The sequence below is a fragment of the Accipiter gentilis genome, chromosome 3, assembly GCF_929443795.1.
Source record: "Accipiter gentilis chromosome 3, bAccGen1.1, whole genome shotgun sequence".
NCBI classification, from domain to species: domain Eukaryota; kingdom Metazoa; phylum Chordata; class Aves; order Accipitriformes; family Accipitridae; genus Astur; species Astur gentilis.
The window spans coordinates 22,823,606-22,842,440 of NC_064882.1; the positions used below are offsets into that span (position 1 = coordinate 22,823,606).

At 41.5% G+C, this 18,835-nt stretch overlaps 1 protein-coding gene across 2 annotated transcripts; it reads left to right on the forward strand.

The window, feature by feature from the left end:
- Positions 1-265: 265 nt before the first annotated feature.
- Positions 266-16,612, forward strand: UGDH (UDP-glucose 6-dehydrogenase). 2 transcript variants are annotated; one of them, XM_049832940.1, is made up of 12 exons: positions 266-458; positions 1,237-1,405; positions 3,775-3,876; positions 5,265-5,465; positions 5,551-5,748; positions 6,241-6,388; positions 7,619-7,713; positions 10,188-10,318; positions 11,057-11,190; positions 12,324-12,415; positions 12,505-12,615; positions 15,353-16,612. In XM_049832940.1, the coding sequence occupies exons 2-12, from the start codon at positions 1,244-1,246 to the stop codon at positions 15,461-15,463; spliced, it is 1,485 nt and encodes a 494-aa protein (XP_049688897.1). In that variant the 5' UTR covers positions 266-458; positions 1,237-1,243; the 3' UTR covers positions 15,464-16,612. The 2 variants fall into 2 exon arrangements, with proteins under 2 accessions (XP_049688897.1, XP_049688888.1); XM_049832931.1 differs by lacking the exon at positions 266-458 and having other exon boundaries at positions 795-1,405.
- Positions 16,613-18,835: the final 2,223 nt, after the last annotated feature.

The following is an 18,835-nucleotide window of genomic DNA, read 5'->3' on the forward strand; positions in this document are numbered from 1 at the left end:
GGAGGAAGCCGCTGCGGCCGGGCCCGCCCAGGCCCCGGCCCGAGGCCAGGCCGCGGAGACCCCAGCCGGGCCCGGGGGCCCTGCGGTCCCTCAGCCGCCCGTGCGGTGGCGGGGCCGGGGCCGGGCCCGAGCCCGGCCTGCGCGCCCGGCGCCGGCGGCGCCGCCTGAGGTGTCCGGCCTCCATTCGCCGGCAGCGCGGCGGGGCGGGGAGGCGGCGGGGCGGGCTCCGCGCCGGCCGCCGGCCTCCGCCCCCCGTGTGGAAGGGAGGGAGGCGGGGCCGGCCTCGCTCGGCGTCCGCGGGATGAAACAGCCGCCTCGGCCCCGCGGCGGCCCTTTAAATAGCCGCCGCCGCCACCGCTCCGCTCGTAGCGGAGCATCGCCCTGAGCTCGCCGAGCATCCTCGCCGCAGCCCTCCGGCTCGATCCGCGGTCGGCGGGGCAGGACCGTGCCCGCCCGCAGTAAGTCTTCTGGTTTGCGGCTTCGGTGCCGGCCGCGGGTCCCCCCGCTGCCTTCCCTAGGGGCTCCACGGAGCGGGGGCGGCGGCCTTTACCGTCAGCTGCCGGCCCCCCCTCTCCTCAGAGCGCGGGGCGGGGTTGCGGCCGGGGAGCCGCTCTCCGCCGCGTCCGGCGGGAACCGGGGATGGAGCCCGCGGGGGTCGGGCGCGGCCCCAGCCGCCCGGGGAGCAGCGGCGTCGGCTCCCGGCCCGCTCCCTCCACCGGGGGGGAAGGCGGGAGCCGCGGCCTCCGCGCCGCCGGCGCCTTTCCCGGCCGAGGGGCTCCGGGGACAGGGCGGGGGCCGGGGCCGGCGCGGGGGTCCCGGCCGAGCGGGGCCTGGCGCGGCTCTGCTCGCCGCGGGGCTGCGCCGGTCTCTCCCGCTGTGCGCTGCCTGCGGCTGCGGTCGCTGCTCATGCCTGGGACTGTGGTGGCATCAGCAGTTCCTCGGCCTAAGGCGGGGGGGGGGTGTATTTACGCCGGCAGGCTCCGAAGCCACCACAGAAAACGCTTCCTCAACGGTCTGTGTGAGCGGGCGCTCCGGGAGCGGGGCGGGCTCCACAGCCTTCCCGGGTGGGAGAGGGTAACGGCAGTTCGCTTCGAGAGATCAGCTGTAGGAAAGTGTTTCCCTCTGTGGCAGCGTAACAGAGACTCAGATCGTTATTTCTCTTTTATTTCCTTGAGCTGCTGGCCAGCGTTTTCATTATTAACTCCTGATTCTCCTTTTCCCCTCTCCTCTTCCTAGAGCAATCATGTTTGAAATTAAGAAGATTTGCTGCATCGGTGCTGGTTATGTCGGTGGGCCAACCTGTAGTGTTATTGCACAGATGTGTCCCAGTATCAAAGTTACTGTTGTGGATGTTAATGAGGCCCGAATCAATGCCTGGAATTCCGATACGCTCCCAATCTATGAGGTAAACTTGTCTTGCTGTTGTCGCTTCTTCCCGCCAGTCAGTGTTGCATTTGCTTCCCTCCTACCACATGGCATTTCCACATGGCCTACTTCTGAAGCTTGATAAGTATAGCATGGTGATGTCCTTCAAAAAGAGTATTCTGCAACAGCTGCTTGTCTCGACTGCTCATTAAACCAGATTTTTGAAATAACTTAATATGTATGGTGCAGGCCGCTATTTCAGGGTCATATATGAAGGGCCTAGTAGGGAAAAATGTAACTGTATGTATAGTGAATTGTGCTAAATCATGCTGACTTTCTTTTGGGACCCGATTTAATCATAACATAGTCCTCTTACTCAGTTATAGATATTATCTGCTGCATTGTAGCACTGTATGAGTGTGTAATACTGAGTGGTAAGCTTTATTCCCATTCTGAATACTGCTGAAATGCCATCTGTGCTGCCCGTCTTAGCCATGTTGTAAGATGGGGACAGTCATATTCCTGATTCACTTCTACCATAAACCTCCAATCTGGCCTGGGAAGACTAGGCCAGATAAAAATTATTTTTAAATGTATTGCACTGTCACTCCTTCATTACAGAATGACTTTAATTTAAGATATAGAAAGCATTTTTCTGTTTTCCTTCTCTTAGCACTTGTTATTTTTCATTCTTTTTCACCCTTAAAGAATAGCGCTCTTTCCTTCATCCTTTCATGAGATATAGTTTTTATAGGTTTGAGCTCTTTTCTTTAATGAGAGTGAAAACTTATCTTCACTGGGCTCCCAAAGACAAGACATGTTGCCTGGTACTAACGGTTACTCTTTTGCCATAAGGAGTCTTCTGAATCCTGCCTGTGCTGTAACACTAATGCTGTTGGGTTTTTTCCCTCTTAAAACCAAACCTATGCTGTGACTCTTTAAGTGAAGATGAATAGGCCTCCTTTGTCGTATTTATTCAGAGGAAAATGTTTATAATGTTCAGATTAGCAGGTGAGAAACGAATAAAGATTGTGAAAGCAAGTACTTTGTTTCCTATAAACAGACTGGATGAGTTAAAGTAGAGCTAGTCTTGGCATGTTTTTTAAAAAAACCCCAACTAATGCAAACTCATAACATCTGTTTCCTGGAATGGTGTCCTTTGCTTACAGAGAATGTACAAAAGCTGCCAAGAATTAGTTCAGACAGTTATAAAATTGAGTCATTGCACAGTGAGGTTTTCTGTATTCTTTTTGTTTGGGGATTTTTCTTTCCAGTGTCAGAAATTGTCTAGTGGGCTGCCTTTCTATTTACATCCCAGTAAGACCATAGTTGGAACATTTGATGGGTTGTAATACGTATTATTCTGCCTGTGCTGACCTTTGTTTTCCTTTTAAGTAGGTATTTGGTATAAAGTGAGACGGCAAAAATGTCTTGCGTAAGAAAGCTTCTGCTTTGTTTTCTTCTCTCTCCCTCCAGTGAACCTTTGCTTTTCTGGCACTTACTCAAATATCTCGTGTCATGATAGGTGTCTCAAGTTGGAGATTTGATCACCAGGTTACAGTGTATGACTTTATTTAAAAAAAAAAAAAAGGTTTCTTTTATCTATGACAGCTATATCTTAGCTAAATAATTTCGTAGACCATTCTAATATGGGGGATTGCTCATGTACACCTGGCCTCCTGCTCCTCTTGTCTGAGTGGAGGTGCTAAGGGAAAGGAAAATGATATGGCACAGCATGTGTCTCTGGAAATAGTCTCATCAAATTGTGCCTGTGATTCTTCCACGCTGCAGGTGTGGTGCCATGGTAAGTTTAATCTGGTGCAAAGATGGGTGGTTGCCAAAAGGAGTGGTCTTTATCTCCTGTGTGTCTCCCCTGCCTTTTTTTCACTGGATCTGGGCTTGCTAATTTGGTGGAAGACTTCTTTGTGGGTGGGGGTTTTTTTTGTGCTGAATCAGCTTTAGGTCTGATGTTGGGGAGATCATGGAATGTGTAGCTGAAAGGAAAAGGAGAGTTTGGACCACCTCTTTTGTTTGCAGCTTAGGGAATATTGTAATACTTTACTTCTTGAATCTACTTAACATCACTCTATCAGTATTTCTTTAATTGTTGCTCATGGTAATAGAATTGAGCATGGGAATAAATGGAGTCTAAAATCTGGTTGTGCAAATAACAATTAAGTGTGGCTGAAAATTTTGAGACAGCATTTTGTGTGTTCTGAATAAGAAACGGCTTTATTTTTTTCATTATTAAAATCTACAGAAGCTTTACTTTACATCTGGCAGACTGAAAACATGCCACACTGAGGAGAGGAGGGGAATCTTTCTGTTTCTGAAATGATTTGCTATTTGTTTGGGCATGCGGTTTACTGTTCTAACTGCATTCACCTTAAGTTTTCCTGCTTTTTTCAGCCAGGGTTAAAAGAAGTGGTAGAATCCTGTCGAGGAAGAAACCTCTTCTTTTCCACCAGTATTGATGATGCCATTAGAGAAGCTGATCTTGTATTTATTTCTGTAAGTTTAGGGGGAGAATGTGGTTGTATGTGTTTGTCTCTTTTTTTTTTTTTTTTTTTTTTTTTTTCCCTTCCTTATCAAATAATTATGTTGCTCTTATGTTAGGAAGAGGCTTTTGTTTTGTCATATAGATTCGGTTAGTAATGTCATGTCACTGTGTCAGTTTTCTTCTTGTCTTTCTGTGTGCGGTGGGAAAAATGGTAAGTAACCTTTTTATTTTATTTTTACTTGTTTCTTATAGCCAGTAGAACATTTGACAAATGAACAGGCTCTAAGTCAAAATGATGTTGTTTAGGTTGGTTAGATGTATGGGATCTTAGAGCAGCATATAGTGCAGATCTGTCACTGCAACGTACAACTGAGATCTATGGGACTTTAATAATACTGATACAGTTCTTGGATAGGGATGCAAAGTCATATACTGATTATTGGGTTACAAAGATGACTTCTAGAAGCTTTTAAGAAACAGTGTATCAATGGAAGAGGGGCTGGTTTTAATATTTTCTAGCTTTAATATGTCTAAGCTGTTGACACCACTAGGAAGAGGATCCAATCAAACATAAACTGTGTGAATTTTTGTAATCTGGAAGGTTGTTCCTAATGCAGAATCTGAAAGAACTGATTGCTATTCATCTTGGTAGGCCACAGTTGAGTTTTTTTGTTACTTAAGTCCTCTTTTCTTGAGAGCTCCTCTTTGTTAGGGCACCTCAGTACAGAGCTCTCTTTTCTGATGGTATTTTTCTCCATTAAGTCTAAAATGAATGCTACTTGGCTGGATGACTGCCACTAATACAGCCCAAATATTGCCACCTGTCCTTGGCTTAAAACATGCTGTTGTGTTTTACGTGGTGTTGCCATTTCTTCTCTCAGTTTGTAATGAAAAGGACCCTCTGTCTTAATCTAAATGATGTGTTTTCCCTCACGTTGCCTTTTCTGTGTACGGCAGTATAGCAGTTTTCAGCAGCTCTACACTTAGGTTTCACTGCAAAGTGGGTTTAAACTGTAACTGCCTCACTAGCTGCAAGATTCTTACATGAATTTTCACACCCCTAATGTGGGACAGGAAAAAAAGGTGACTGGCTGTAATCATGAAGAAATTACTGGTGTTTCCAGACTAAGAACCAAGTTTCACAGAGCTGCTATGAATTGCTCTTGTTTAAATTCGGTTTGAATAGAGGTCAATGAGCTTTCTTTAGAAGACAAAATGGGTAATTGAGAAAGCTAATAGCTAGTCATCTGATATGGTAACTAGAATAATTCTGGGGTAGAAGCAAGCTGGACTCTGGGAAGGAAAATGTCTGTCATTCTTAACAATTTCACCTTGTCAGTAACTCTTGTGTTACGAGACCTGTAACATTTCTTTCCCGCCTCCATGTATTTGTAACTAGGTTAACACTCCAACAAAGACCTATGGGATGGGAAAAGGCCGAGCAGCTGATCTAAAATATATTGAAGCTTGTGCTAGACGAATTGTACAAAATTCAAATGGCTATAAAATTGTCACCGAGAAAAGCACAGTACCAGTACGTGCTGCAGAGAGCATTCGTCGAATATTTGATGCTAATACTAAGCCTAACTTGGATTTGCAGGCAAGTGTAGTCTTTGAGTTGTGTATTTAAAGGCCGGTGGTTGCTTTTGGCTTTTATCTGTTGCTTTTTATTCCTGTGCCTGTAGGTGCTGTCTAACCCAGAGTTCCTTGCAGAAGGAACAGCCATCAAGGACCTGAAGAACCCAGACAGAGTGCTTATTGGTGGAGATGATTCTCCAGAGGGACAGAAAGCTGTCCGTGCTCTTTGTGCTGTTTATGAGCACTGGGTGCCCAAAGAAAAAATCCTCACAACCAATACTTGGTCATCAGAACTTTCTAAACTGGTTAGTGTTACTCACTGCTGTTGTCTGCAATGAGCAAAGGGTGTAACTGAGATAAAGCTCAGAAGCACAAGTTCACTGAGCTGAGTGATGCAGTTAGGAAAGACATGAGGTTGGGAGGACCCAGTATGTGTATCAAAGTATCTTCTTTTTTCCAATTATCTCAGCTGGGCTAATAGATGATACTAACTTTCCAAGAAATCCTTTTCTCACTTTTATTGCTGCGTTACTTATTACTAAGCCAAAACCTCCAGTGCTGCAAAAACTGGTTACCATCATAAAACAGTTCAAACTCTGCAAGTTAAGCATTAAATCATTTTCCTTAGATCCTATTAACTGGCATTTATGTATTAAACTAGGTATGTTACCATTTTGTATCTCAACAGAGTTACATAGATACTGAAGTAATCCTTCCAGTAGTAACTCCCTTCAGTCTGTGGCCCTCTTGGTTTCTGGAAAAATCAAGTTCTCTTTACTATGTTTTTTTATTTACAGGCAGCTAATGCTTTCCTTGCCCAAAGAATCAGCAGCATTAACTCAATCAGTGCTCTGTGTGAAGCTACAGGAGCAGATGTTGAAGAAGTAGCAAGAGCTATTGGAACAGACCAAAGAATTGGAAATAAGTTTCTCAAAGCCAGTGTTGGTAAATGAAAAATTCCACCTCCACCCCCCGCCCCCCTTCTTTTTTTTTTTTTCTTGTGGGCTTCTGTTTAACAGTGCAATATGTCTACTAGTAGTGTTTTGAAGTAAGTGATCTGATACTCCAAAATCTTCTACAGCATGAGTGTGTGAAAATATTGCTGTAGAGTACTAGCATAAATCAGTTTTTCTGGTAAAATGTCTAGGACTGAGGTTGCTGTAGACACTGGCAATCTAAACCCCTGGATTTCAGAGTGCATGCTTTATCCTGCCTGGGACACTGGAAAGAAAAGCTGCAACTTTATTTTTCTGAAGCACCACTGATGTTAGTGCTCTCCAAGATGTCTTCCCAACTGTAACTGCTGCAATTTTCTTTGGGAGTTGCTGCCAGTGGCCTGAGGAAAGGGATGCCTCTAGGTCAGAATGTGTGATGGCAACTTCTAATTTGTAGGATGAATTCAGTTGTTTAGATTTACTAGAGAGTAAGATGTGATAAAGCGGTGATCAGTACAATAAACTTTCAAACTTACAGAAGAAGACTAAAGTCTATCTGTATGGCTACAGTCTTCATGATAGAAAGAGAGAGTGGGACTTTAAAATAACCTTATTAAATATAACCTTTCCTAGAGTCTATGCAAGAATGAAAAGTAGATTGTAAATACATTACCAACATTTCTATTAGGTTATTGTAATTCATTCTACAATGTGTTGCTTCTGGGACTCTGCTGAACAAAGTTCTAGGGGTCAAGGTTCCTTCTGTTAATTGTCTCAGTTCTCCTTTAGTCAGCTCTGGTGATCTTTTGGTTCTTGGCAATGAGTAGATAACCATTTGGAGGTGGGGGAGGAAAGAATCTGATCTTAACATATTTGTTCTGAGAAATATTAACCTAAATCTCTAGGTGGGGGGAGAGCAAACCCAGGAGCTTGTCCACCCACTTGTAATAATAAAAAACTAGGGGCTATCTTACCATATGTTTCCCTGAGACTGGATTAAAACTTCCATTAACTTCAGTGGGACCTGAAGCAGATTTTAAGGCTTCTGTAATTGACAAACTAAGTAGGTCCAGGAGTTGGAGTTTGAGACATTCTCTTAAGGTTTTCATTTGCTAGCAGTGAAATACTGGGAAAAATTACAATGCTGACTATGTCAATGATTGCCAAAACCTACTTGATTCCAAAGGTGGGGTTAGAATAGTACCTCAGTCACCTGTAAAATAACCATTTTCTCTTTCAGGGTTTGGAGGTAGCTGTTTTCAGAAGGATGTCTTGAATTTAGTGTACCTCTGTGAGGCACTGAACTTACCTGAAGTAGCCCGCTACTGGCAACAGGTACAAGTTCTTCATTAATTTTTTTGAGGGGGTGGTGTTTCTTCAGTATTCAGCTTTCAGGCATTGAGCTTTTGAGCATTCTCCACATATAATCTGTGTTTCGGCTTTAAGGAGCAGATACCTTAATGTTGATTATCTTTACATTTTAGGGCCCTCAGCCTAACACTGGCATCTGATACTCCTAGGTGCTTAGGCTTTTTTTGGGGTGAATTAAGTTGTCTGGATCAAATGGATTGGGAAGTTGTCTAGAAGTAGCAGTAGAAAATGTGAAGTACAAGCATGTCTGGACTCCTGTCTTTCTCTTGCACTTGGTTATCTCTGTCCACTTTGAATTCAGAGCTTATGATCTTTTCCTCGGAGTCTACTTACACAGTTCCTCTTCTTTCAGAACTTGGCAGAACTTGCTGTTCTTTTAAATAAATGTGGTTGCTGCTGTTCCCTGGTTAATGTTAGGAATGGTTGGGAAGATGTGGATGCTCTCAGGCCTAGCATGGATGCAATAATACCAGGATGTTCAGTCTGTACTAGCAAGTGTTTCCCTATTAACCAGTGAAATCACCTTTTCCCAGTCCTGACTGAGGAAGCAGCTTTGACATATGTGGTATGATCAAAAGAACAGCTTAGGCTGTGGTGATAGAGTACAAGGCTGCCTAGAAGGTTCCCCCAGAATACCAAGCACATGATATGCCTACCTTATTAGCAGCTTTCTTTTTTTAAAATCTTCCTTTTGGCTAGCCTCCCCCCCCCTCCCCCCCTTCCTCCATCCCACACTGCTGCCAAATAAACAAACTGCCCACAGTTACTTTTTCATCATTGGTCAGTTGTGCCACATCCATATTGAAGTCCAGTATTTCTTCTACCATTACATAGGTCATCATGGCCACATGGCACTGTTGATAGTATTACTTAAGCTCTGTTGGCTTCACAAGGTTCTATTCCCCCAAAAGTCCCTAATACTCCCTTCCAGTTGTCTGAAGCTTGGCTCGATCTCACTCATAATCCCCCCATAACTGCTTGTAACTCAGACATCTCTCACAGTGCTATCTGTGACCCTTGTCAGATTCTTACATTATCTGTGATGTCCAGTAGCTTTCTACATCCCATTCAGATAGCTTAACCTCCAGCCAGGGGCTAGTCAGTGGCATATTTACTTGCTTGCAACTATAACTCTTACATTAATTGCTTGGGACAAGGAAGACATGGGTTCTATGCTGCCTGCCTCTGAAGAGATTGAGACTGGCATCTTCCTTAAAAATGTACTTCATTAGGATAGGTCTAGTCCATGGTGGAGAGGCTTGCAGTCCCATCAGTGAAGAGAGACTTAACATACTGCATGAACCTTGTGCAAGCATCCAGGAGAGGTTTGGTTCAGTGTAGGACGTGGATGCATTGGCACAGTAGGAAAGAGAAGGAGCCATACGTTCTGACATTTGCTTCAAAACTCCTGCTTTTACTCACTATAAGGTGTAAGCAGACAACAGACAAGCCCTGGAGCTGCAGGAGCAAACCGTGTTACCTCACTGATGATCAGATGAATAGGGAAAAATAAATACTGTCTTGAAAGAGAAATTGGTTTGCCTCTGTCCTTTATGATCACAAGGGTCCTTCTCAAAATACAACCTACTTGGTACCTTGGCAACCCAAAGGCACAGAAACACTTATAGTTTGCTCTGTGTGGAGGTGGTTTTTGTATTTAATAAAAGCCTAAAAGGTTACATTGTTAATGTAAACAAACTAGTTTAAAGTGCTTTTAATGCTTTTATGCTCTCTTGCTCTATTTTAAGAGCAATTCTTTGCAGTGTTTCTATATGGCAGTCTTTCCAGTCCATGTTGAACACTGACTAGCTGGGGGAACCTACCTTTCCTATTCTACTAGTGATCCAGTGCCCTCTGTGTGTTAAGGGCTGGAGATCAAAGTATGAAGCAGGCTGGAGGAAAGTACAGGAACAATCAGAGTGAGTTAACCCACTTTCATGTAATAACAAAAGTGAGGCACTTAATCTGGTTTAACCACATTAGTTTTGTGTATTGAAAACAGTTAGTGTGGTTTAAAAAGGCTAAAAATGTTCTCACAGTTGTTTATACACGGCACATAAGGAAGTGTAGGTCTGGCAATGGGATGTCCATGTGACATCAGGTACTCTTAACACTGAAACTACTTTCCATTCTTCTGCCTAGAATACAGTAAGTTGTAGATTTTTAAAACAGCAATCTGAAAACATCCTAGCCTTTGAGCTAGATAATACATGATAGTATGTGTGTATATGCATCTACAGTCACTGATTAAAAGAGAATTTGATAAATTAACTGAATTTAATCTTTGGGTTACTTATGATACTGAGTAAAAATACTTAGCTTTCTCTTTTAAGACTCTGTTAAACTTCTGTGTGGGTAGCTTGGCTTGATTGTTAAAAGAATCTGTTTATAGTTTAAAATGGCTCCCTTCTGTACCATCATGCTTTATGTGATTTCAGGTAATAGACATGAATGATTATCAGAGAAGACGATTTGCTTCCCGCATTATTGACAGCTTGTTCAATACTGTCACTGATAAGAAGATTGCTATTTTAGGGTTTGCATTCAAAAAGGATACTGGGGACACAAGGTAAGAAAGTGAATTCAGTTCACTAATGTGGATTTCCTATACTCGTCACCAGCTATGCAACTAACCCCTGCCCTCCCCTGCCCTGCCCCTCCCCAACTGAAGTGCATTAATAAAAATAGATCAGATATGGGACCCTTAACCTCTTGTGACTGAATTGGTTTGTAGCAAGGATTAGTCTTTCTTAAATGGGTGAGACGACTGATTCTTGACTTCTACAACATACCTGAATCACTCAGAAGCTGGAGCAGATAACTCTAGTTGTTAATAACTTGCATAAGCAAAGATAGATTTTGACAGAGTCCTTCCATTCACCACAGAAAAGAATGCAACGTTTTAACAACTGGTTCTAAATTGCTACATGAAGCCAAAGTTTCAGCTCTGTTTCCCATAGGTGGTTAATTCTATTTTCCTGGAAAGCTCAAACTTGATACAACTCTCCAACTGCAGTTTGTGGGGAATGCTTATAAGCTTGACAACTTGTTAATTATGGTCAATAGGAGTCCTGGAGCTTAGTATCTTTCTTGCATGATTGAGCAAGAGAGATGTAAATTTGTTTTTCGTATTACTCTCCTTGGTGTCCCTTGAGATTTCAAGTTTGCTGCTGGCATGGATTACCACCAGGATGTTTAAAGTAAAACTGGTATAAAAGTTCTGACATTGCATATCATGACACACGAAGACTTTCATTACTTAGAACAGGCCACCTGGTTCTGGTAACTGATTGATTCACTTCCTTAGAGAGTCATCCAGTATCTACATTAGCAAGTATTTAATGGATGAAGGAGCAAAGCTCCATATCTATGATCCTAAAGTACCTAAGGAACAAATCATCTTGGATCTCTCACATCCGGGTGTCTCAGAAGATAACCAAGGTAAGAATACTCATGTAAATCTTATTTCCCCCCTTCCCTCCACACCCTATTCTCAAAATACATAAGGTCTGTTTAAATACTATAAATTCATTTTCACATCTTCACCTTGGCAGTGATGTGCTGTTGGTTACACTTATTAGAAGATTGTCATAGCTCAGAGGATTACTGTAACTGTTCTCCCTTTCCCCATAGCTTTTACAGATAAATGCTAGTTCTGTGCTATTGTATATTTTTTGATAAACACTCATTTGAATACATGCAAAGAATTTTCTCTCTGCATAATTGAAAGGAAGAGAAAGAAGAATGTCCAGAAGTAGGAGGGACTAGTGTTGCTTTGTCAGCTCCTTTGTGTCCTGAGTCCTATCTTGCCTTAATTCTTGCTTCCATATCTAAAGTAGAAATAAAGAAATAATTTTGGAATTCACTGTAGAGCATTCTGCCTTCCCTCATATCACTTCCAAATTCATTTGTTCCCTTAAATTCAAGACGACTTTAAAGTAATCATCTATGACTAGAAAAATCTTGGGGAGAAGCAGGATGTATTTGGGATTTTTGTTTGCTTTTCTTATTGGGGAGGGGGAGAAGGCCACATCAGGCTTCTAGAGGTGAAGAGAATGGAGGAAAATGAGCTGTGATGAAGAGTGAAGGGTGTACATTTTTTGACATGCCCTTGAATTAGAGGGGGAGGGGAGGGTTGCCTCTAGGCAGCTGCTGAGGCAGTCAGAGGATGAAGGCAGCCCCTAGTGAGCCGTGTGTATCTTTAGTGTGAACTGAGTGTTAAACAGGATCTGTGTTCTGCCACTATTGTACAGACAATGACCTTTGTGAGAGTTGGCATTTAAACACTCCATAGTAACTTCTAATTCTAGAGATGCTCTTGTGACAGTTTAAATCAAATTTGAATGCTTAACGTCAAACATTTGAGTGACTCTATTCAGATGCCAGGTACAAGCTGCTTTCATTTAAATAAGTGAAATCAAAGTGACAAATGTCTTGATAGAAAATATCTCTAGGTGAGTGACTTGAAACTCCTTGTTTGTGTAGGGGAAGGAAGGAGACTCATTTGCCAGGAGTGTGCCAGATTGATGCTAAAGATGTGTGCAGAATAAGACTGTATCTTTCTTCTGTTACAGTATCTCGGTTGGTCACTATCAGTAAAGATCCTTATGAAGCCTGTGATGGAGCTCATGCCCTTGTAATTTGCACTGAATGGGACATGTTTAAGGTAAATGTTATCTTCAATTTAAACTAAAGAAAAAAAGAGGGAGTGTTATGCTACTTATTTATTCTCTCTGGTTTAATTGCCCTTTACAGGAGTTGGATTATGAACGTATTCATAAGAAGATGCTGAAGCCTGCATTTATCTTTGATGGTAGGAGAGTTCTAGATGATCTTCACAATGAGCTACAAGTCATTGGCTTCCAGGTAATTAGCTGGGTGATGCTGCTTTTTATGCTTCTTTCCTTCTGCTTTTTTCCCTCTTGCTCTCTCTCCATCTGCAATGACTGAGTAGCAAGGGAAAAAACCCTCTTCAGATGAGGATTTAAATCTAAACCTGTCTGTACTTAAGTCTCTCTGCTAGTGCTGTCTTCCTCCATTATTGCCTTACTATTTTCATAGACTGATGCTCTGTTAAAACCCAAGCTACATCAGACTATGCCATCAACTTTCAGGAGTATAAGCATGCCTTAGAATCATAGAATCATTTAGATTGAAAAAGACCTTTAAGATCATCAAGTCCAACTGTAAACCTTTGGACTGGGAAATCACAGAGAGTTATGACATAGATGTAAAAAAACCTGCTAAATCTCACTCCTAATTTCATTCTAGGTAATCAGCAGGGTATTTGACTCCAAAATTAGCCCCTTCAGTTTCCTCAAATCCTGCAGTTTTTGCTGCTACCACCCAGCAGAAGGGCTAAGCTTGGCATTTGGTGTATGTTTTAACCTGTGCCACAGCCCCTACCTGGAAACCTTATTTTAACACCACTGATCAAAAAAAGCAGCCTTTAAAATTGACAGTAATGGGATAGCAAAACACGCCTCCTTCAGAAGTAAATGTTAGCTGTAAACACCCCTTTTTTGTTCTTCACAAAAGACATAAGCAGGTTTACCCAAGGCATGAGAATGAGACTTAAAGCCAGACAAGGTGTAATGCAGGTAACAAATGTTTATCAGCCAGTGAGATCGTCCACTTGGACAGACTACTAAGAGAAGTTTTGGACTTTTCTCCCTGAGGTCTGCACAAGGCTGGCTGACGTTGGAGATGAAAGCATTGTACACAAAGATGTATCTGAAGATAAGTCAGTGAAATGCTGAAGTGTTACATGGGAGGTTGGAGGAGATGATTGATTAGTCCTTTGTGATTGATTAATATCAGCCAGAAGATCAAAACAATACCAAAGAGAGGACCCAGAAGCAAATGCTTAACTTCTCAGCTAAGCATTTTGCTAAGCTAATAGCAAATTATATATCAAACTATAACCAGTGTGATATTTCTCCTAGAAACGTCTCTTCTGAAGTCTGTGGCTTAAAGACTTTCCAAATCGGAGATTGTACCTTTGTGTTTCATAGCTCTTGGGTGACTTTTCTGTGAAATGCTAGTTGAATTTTTAACCACTTCATGAGTTTGCCAACCAGAATCCAGTTTGTCATCCAGGTTTAGTATCCAGATTTTTCATCCAGAAAGCATTCAACAATTTACCTATATTCTCTGTATAAAATAATAAAAAGGATTTTGTCTTAAATGGACAACCCCACAATTTAATTTTTAGGTCACCAGTCTTTTTCACTGCCCTTGTTAAAAGTTATTGCATAGATAGCTTGATGCCAATAACAATTCCATTACATACAATCCAAATCTATGAATTCAGGCAGTTTTTATTTTATTTTTTCTCAGACTGGATTTTAAAGAACTTTAAACACACCTACCATTTCAATTATAACCTGTTTCCACAGTGGAAGCTTAATTCAGGAAATATGAATGTGAAGCTCTAATTCTAGGTAAAGTAATTTCTGATTTGAGAAAAATAACTGCTCAGGTCTCAAGTGGGGGAGGCAGAATAAACCTTGACTGAAGGGCTTGAAGCACTTCTAGCATAGACAGTTTGACTAATACTAAAATCACCAAATCCCTGAATAATCTGATAGAAGCATCTCAGTAAGAAACAATCAGAACAAAATCTACAAGCCAGATCAGATGCATGTTTCAGTTGTTTCATTCTGTGTACTCCTGAGTACTGTGATTACTTGCATAATGGCTATAGGCTTTCTCTCTTGATATTTTTTCCCCTGCTTAAACTATACACAGCCTTTTTGTGAACAGGCATGTATAAATTGATTTAACCAGTCAACTGAAGCTGTTATGGGCAAATATGGTGCATACCACTCACATGACTGTTTAAACAACTCTTTTCAGAGTTAACTCAAATGTCTGTCTAGAACATATTCATTGAATTTTTGTTAAATTTAAAATAGTTGAAGTATTTTGTCTTTTGGTGCTTTGCATCCAACCTGCATTACTTACTCAAGAGGAAAGCTACAGCTCTCCTTACTTACTGGGTGTCTGAACTGTTTTGCTAGTTGGTGTTTTGTCTTCTACAAGCTCTGTCCTTAGTGATTTACATTAGTCTTACCTAGAAATTAGGGGAACCTGTCTCACTCTTTGAATTTTGGAGTACCTGGCGCTTGTGTGTGTTGGCTTTGTTACATGCTTTCTCTTATACAGAGTTAGCTGCCTTTAGCCTTTCAGAGTTGTATTGTTTCAAAAAGGATCCACTGCATTAAGGAGGGGAAAAAGCTTCTTCTAATTTACTGGGTATAAATTTTTAGACAAAGGAAGCCAAACCCACATTTTATGAATAGCTAGAAACATTTTGTGGTATTGTACTGACAGTCCTATGGAAGCACATAAATGTTCAAGTTAGCAAGGCACAGTTTTAAATAAGCCAAGCAGACACCTGTGAAAGGCTAGGGTTTTTTTAAACTCATTGCGACCCCAATCCCAGAAACTGTCCCTGGGCACACCGTGCTTTGTGGCTTGTATTGTTCTAGTGTTCATGAAATGTAGTCATGGTCCTGGATTTAATTTGTAGATTCCTTGTAAGTTGACATGATTATGTTAGCTTGCCGCACTCACTCCTTAAATGTGTTTTCTCTTTCAGATTGAAACAATTGGGAAGAAGGTGTCAGCCAAAAGAATTCCTTTTGCTTCTTCATGTGAAATTCCCAAATTCAGCCTGCAGGACCCACCTGTCAAAAAGCCTAGAGTATAGTGTTTAATAGGTACTGAAGGAATTCTGTGGACCTTCTTAGTGATAATAACTGTAAGCCTATGCTTTTTTTAAGGAAAGATATTTTTCATAAACTAAACAAATTTTACATTAGAAATGATACCTGGTACATGTGAATTCAATCTATTTTCAAATTTCTATTTTTATAGCAATTTTTTTGGTTACTGAAGATGGTACAGACCTGTTTTTAATAATGAATCATCTTTTAAGTGGAAAAGTTACCTTCAAACTGCAGATTTCTGCTTCCAGAAATGTTCCTAAACTGCACTTTAAATGTTTCAAGTGATAGGAAAGCAAAAGAAATAGAATATCTTTTTACTTTAGTCCAGTTATGGACAGTGATCAGGAACTCTGGTCTCAAAAATTTTTCATTTTCCTTTGGGGTAATTCTTTGCCCAGTTAAATGCTTGCTCTAACTGGTGTTGAAGTCAAAAGATAAGTTCTAAGTTAATTTGGTAGGATTTGTGTTGAGCCCTAAAACAGAGCTGACTGCAACAATAATACCCCGATCTTGGTTGGGATCAATTGGCACTGATGCAGTCTAAACTGCATCTATTGGGAGGCCAGATAGTTCTGCAGGCATCTATCATGTAATTAATGACAGTGGACTAGGAGCTATAAACTGATCCACTGGCTTTTCTTCACTTTTGATTCTTTGGTTGTTTTGCCTACATTCCATGTGCGGTCACATAAATTATTGATCTAATCAGATTCCTGGGGCAAGCTTTTCCTCAGTTACAGCAATATAACTCATCTTCAGCAGAGGAGCATTCTGCTTGTTCAAACTTGGAATTTAAGCAGAATTACCTTAATCTGGTGTCAGTCCAAGTAGAAAGCAAATATTGGCTTCAAAGCTACCTGATGGTTATCTTTTTTTCCTTCCTTTCTGCTTATGTACTTCATCTGAAAGCAGCTTTCTTAAAGAACCTGCAAAAAATTATTCTCTGCTGTTAAGAAATTATTAAAAATAAAAACTCAGCCCCATAAGTTAGTCAGCTTGCTACCTCATTTAATTAGCAGGAATGAATACTTCCTATGTTATCTTGATATTTTTACCTTTATTATTACTTTATTTCTACTTGTTTTTATTATTCTCAATTGGCCAGTGCTATTAAAATCCTCGAGATGACAGAGTTTGTGTTTGGCTTGTTGCATGGGGTGGTAAAGTGGAGGGGAGGATAGAGAAGGATGACCATGAACAGATTTCAGACTAGAAGCCATAGATGTCTTAGTTGAATAATAGCAGTGTTGGGATGTTAGAGAATTGTCCTGTAACTAGTCACATAATATCTTCTGAATTTGTTCAACAGGTGTGCCTTCAAGTATGCTAGTTCAATAGTTAAACAGGGCATAAGGTCAGTGCCACCTTGGTAATGAGTACTATTATCATAACTATTTACCCACAGAAATGTAGATACAATTTAAGCTTTAGGACAGCTATTTGAAGATTTGAGGACCTTGTCTACCCAAATTGTTGTACAAAACAAGACAGTGTTCGTTATCTGACTGAAATAGCTGTACCCTTGAACCAGATGCTTTCAGATTCTGCACGTTAATGGCTTCCGCACAGGGACTTATTATGCATTGATCACTCAGCACTTTGGGCAAATATGCCTCAGGCTTTTTGTCCTATCATAAGATTCCTCTGTGAGGAGTGCATCAGAAGCCACTCAAAGTGAGTGAGAATTATGTGGGCTTAAAATCAAACTGTCATCTTTCATCATGCCATCTCCTCTTCTCGATTCACTAGCGCTACTTTCATACAACACCCACAGAGCAGGGACAGCCCTGTGATACAGTTGTGGTATTTGTAAGCATTGTAATCCAACTGGTACATCACCCTCTCTTTGCAGGTAGGCATCCTCTCAACTACCTCTGCCCCCATAGCACCTGAGAGGGCAGGGTGGTCATTTCTCCTTGGGGATTAAGAGGCTACTGACAAGTTGTGCTTGAAGGATCTCTTGTCCTGAACTACGTTCAGGGTAGCACAGCACTTCAGGGCTCATCTTAACAGGGAGGGTGAGTAGAGGCCTCAGAAAATTAGCATGCTTTTCAGAAACTTGCACACAGCTGTAATAGTAGTGCCTCTGTATGGGACCTGTCCTCATCAGTTTGAAGTAGATGGGTGAACCATTAAACTCTTGAGTGAAGCATTCCTCCTGTTAGGAATGCGCAAGGCTGGTCAGTGTTCCTGAGGCTTCCTGTGGCTTTTCACATGCTGTCCCAAGGAGACAGAAGAACTAGGTGCTATAACCCTATTCCTACCCTGTTTCTCCTGCAGACTTAGTCAAAGCCGGGACAGTGACTTAGAGCTTAATCATAAAGATGACAAAGAATGGGCAAGTTTGTCATAGTGCAATCACTCTAACTTGCCTTTCTTAGGAAAGGGGGAGCAGCAGACCCTTTCTGAAGAGCAACAAGCAGTAAAACTGGTACTGGCATTTGCCTTGCTTTCTTGGAGAGTCAGCTCATTTAGTTTCTTGGTGGCTGCATTCTTTTAGTGGGACACTGGGATTGTGGGATGAATCCAGTCTGAACAGCTGGTGGAGCATGCCTTCAGGATACTGCAATACTTACCTTGCATATACGCAAGAGAACCTTACCACAGGCCAAACGAAAGAGCTTTGGAAGCTTTGGCAGCACTGTGAATCATAAGCCATCATCTTCAGAGTACAGTTGCCAGGGAAATTGGAATTGGAGATGACTTGCATTCCTGCTTTGAAGGCTTGAGAAGTGCATGTAAGAGATGGGCTTTAATGCTATTGAATCTTTGTCTATGGGATCTTATAGCATGTAATTCTTGATGAGAACTGTGTAATATGAGTAATGGACTCCTGTGCTCTGAAATTCTTTTTTATGGGGTTCTTAATAAAATGCAATCCCACAGTAACACTGCTTTTCACTGCAAAAATGTGAATACAACAGCTGAAGCAAATCCAGCTTTAATACAAGCCTATGAATAGAATGATACAGACTGCATAAATTAACTCTTAGCCAAGATGTGCATAGACAAATTGTAAATGCCAGGCAAGATGTACTGTTTCTTCTGTGTAACTGTGTTCAACCCTTTATACAGCTAAAACTAGGCTAGTTCCAGGCATATGATAGCCAAGAATATTGCAAGTGAATAGAACAAACACATTTTTGACCAAGACTAGTTAGTATAGGAGCAGCTAGTGGTGAGATTTTATACTGGCCAACATGTTTATGCTTCTATCAGTTGAGGTTCTTCTGTTGATCTAAAATTCATAGTAGCACTCTAATCTTGCTCAACTGCTAAAGTTTGAAATAAATTGTAAAGCAATGCATGCAGGAAAGCATAATGGGTTATCTGATTGATTTAGGAATACTGGG

What these genes read in the sequence shown, in the direction of transcription:
- UGDH (XM_049832940.1), top strand. Translation starts at nt 1,244, where the DNA reads ATGTTTGAAATTAAGAAGATTTGCTGCATCGGTGCTGGTTATGTCGGT. An exon ending in CTGATCTTGTATTTATTTCT is followed by an intron (nt 3,877 to 5,264) that starts GTAAGTTTAGGG and finishes ATTTGTAACTAG; the next exon opens with GTTAACACTCCAACAAAGAC. An exon ending in TACAAGTCATTGGCTTCCAG is followed by an intron (nt 12,616 to 15,352) that starts GTAATTAGCTGG and finishes TTTCTCTTTCAG; the next exon opens with ATTGAAACAATTGGGAAGAA.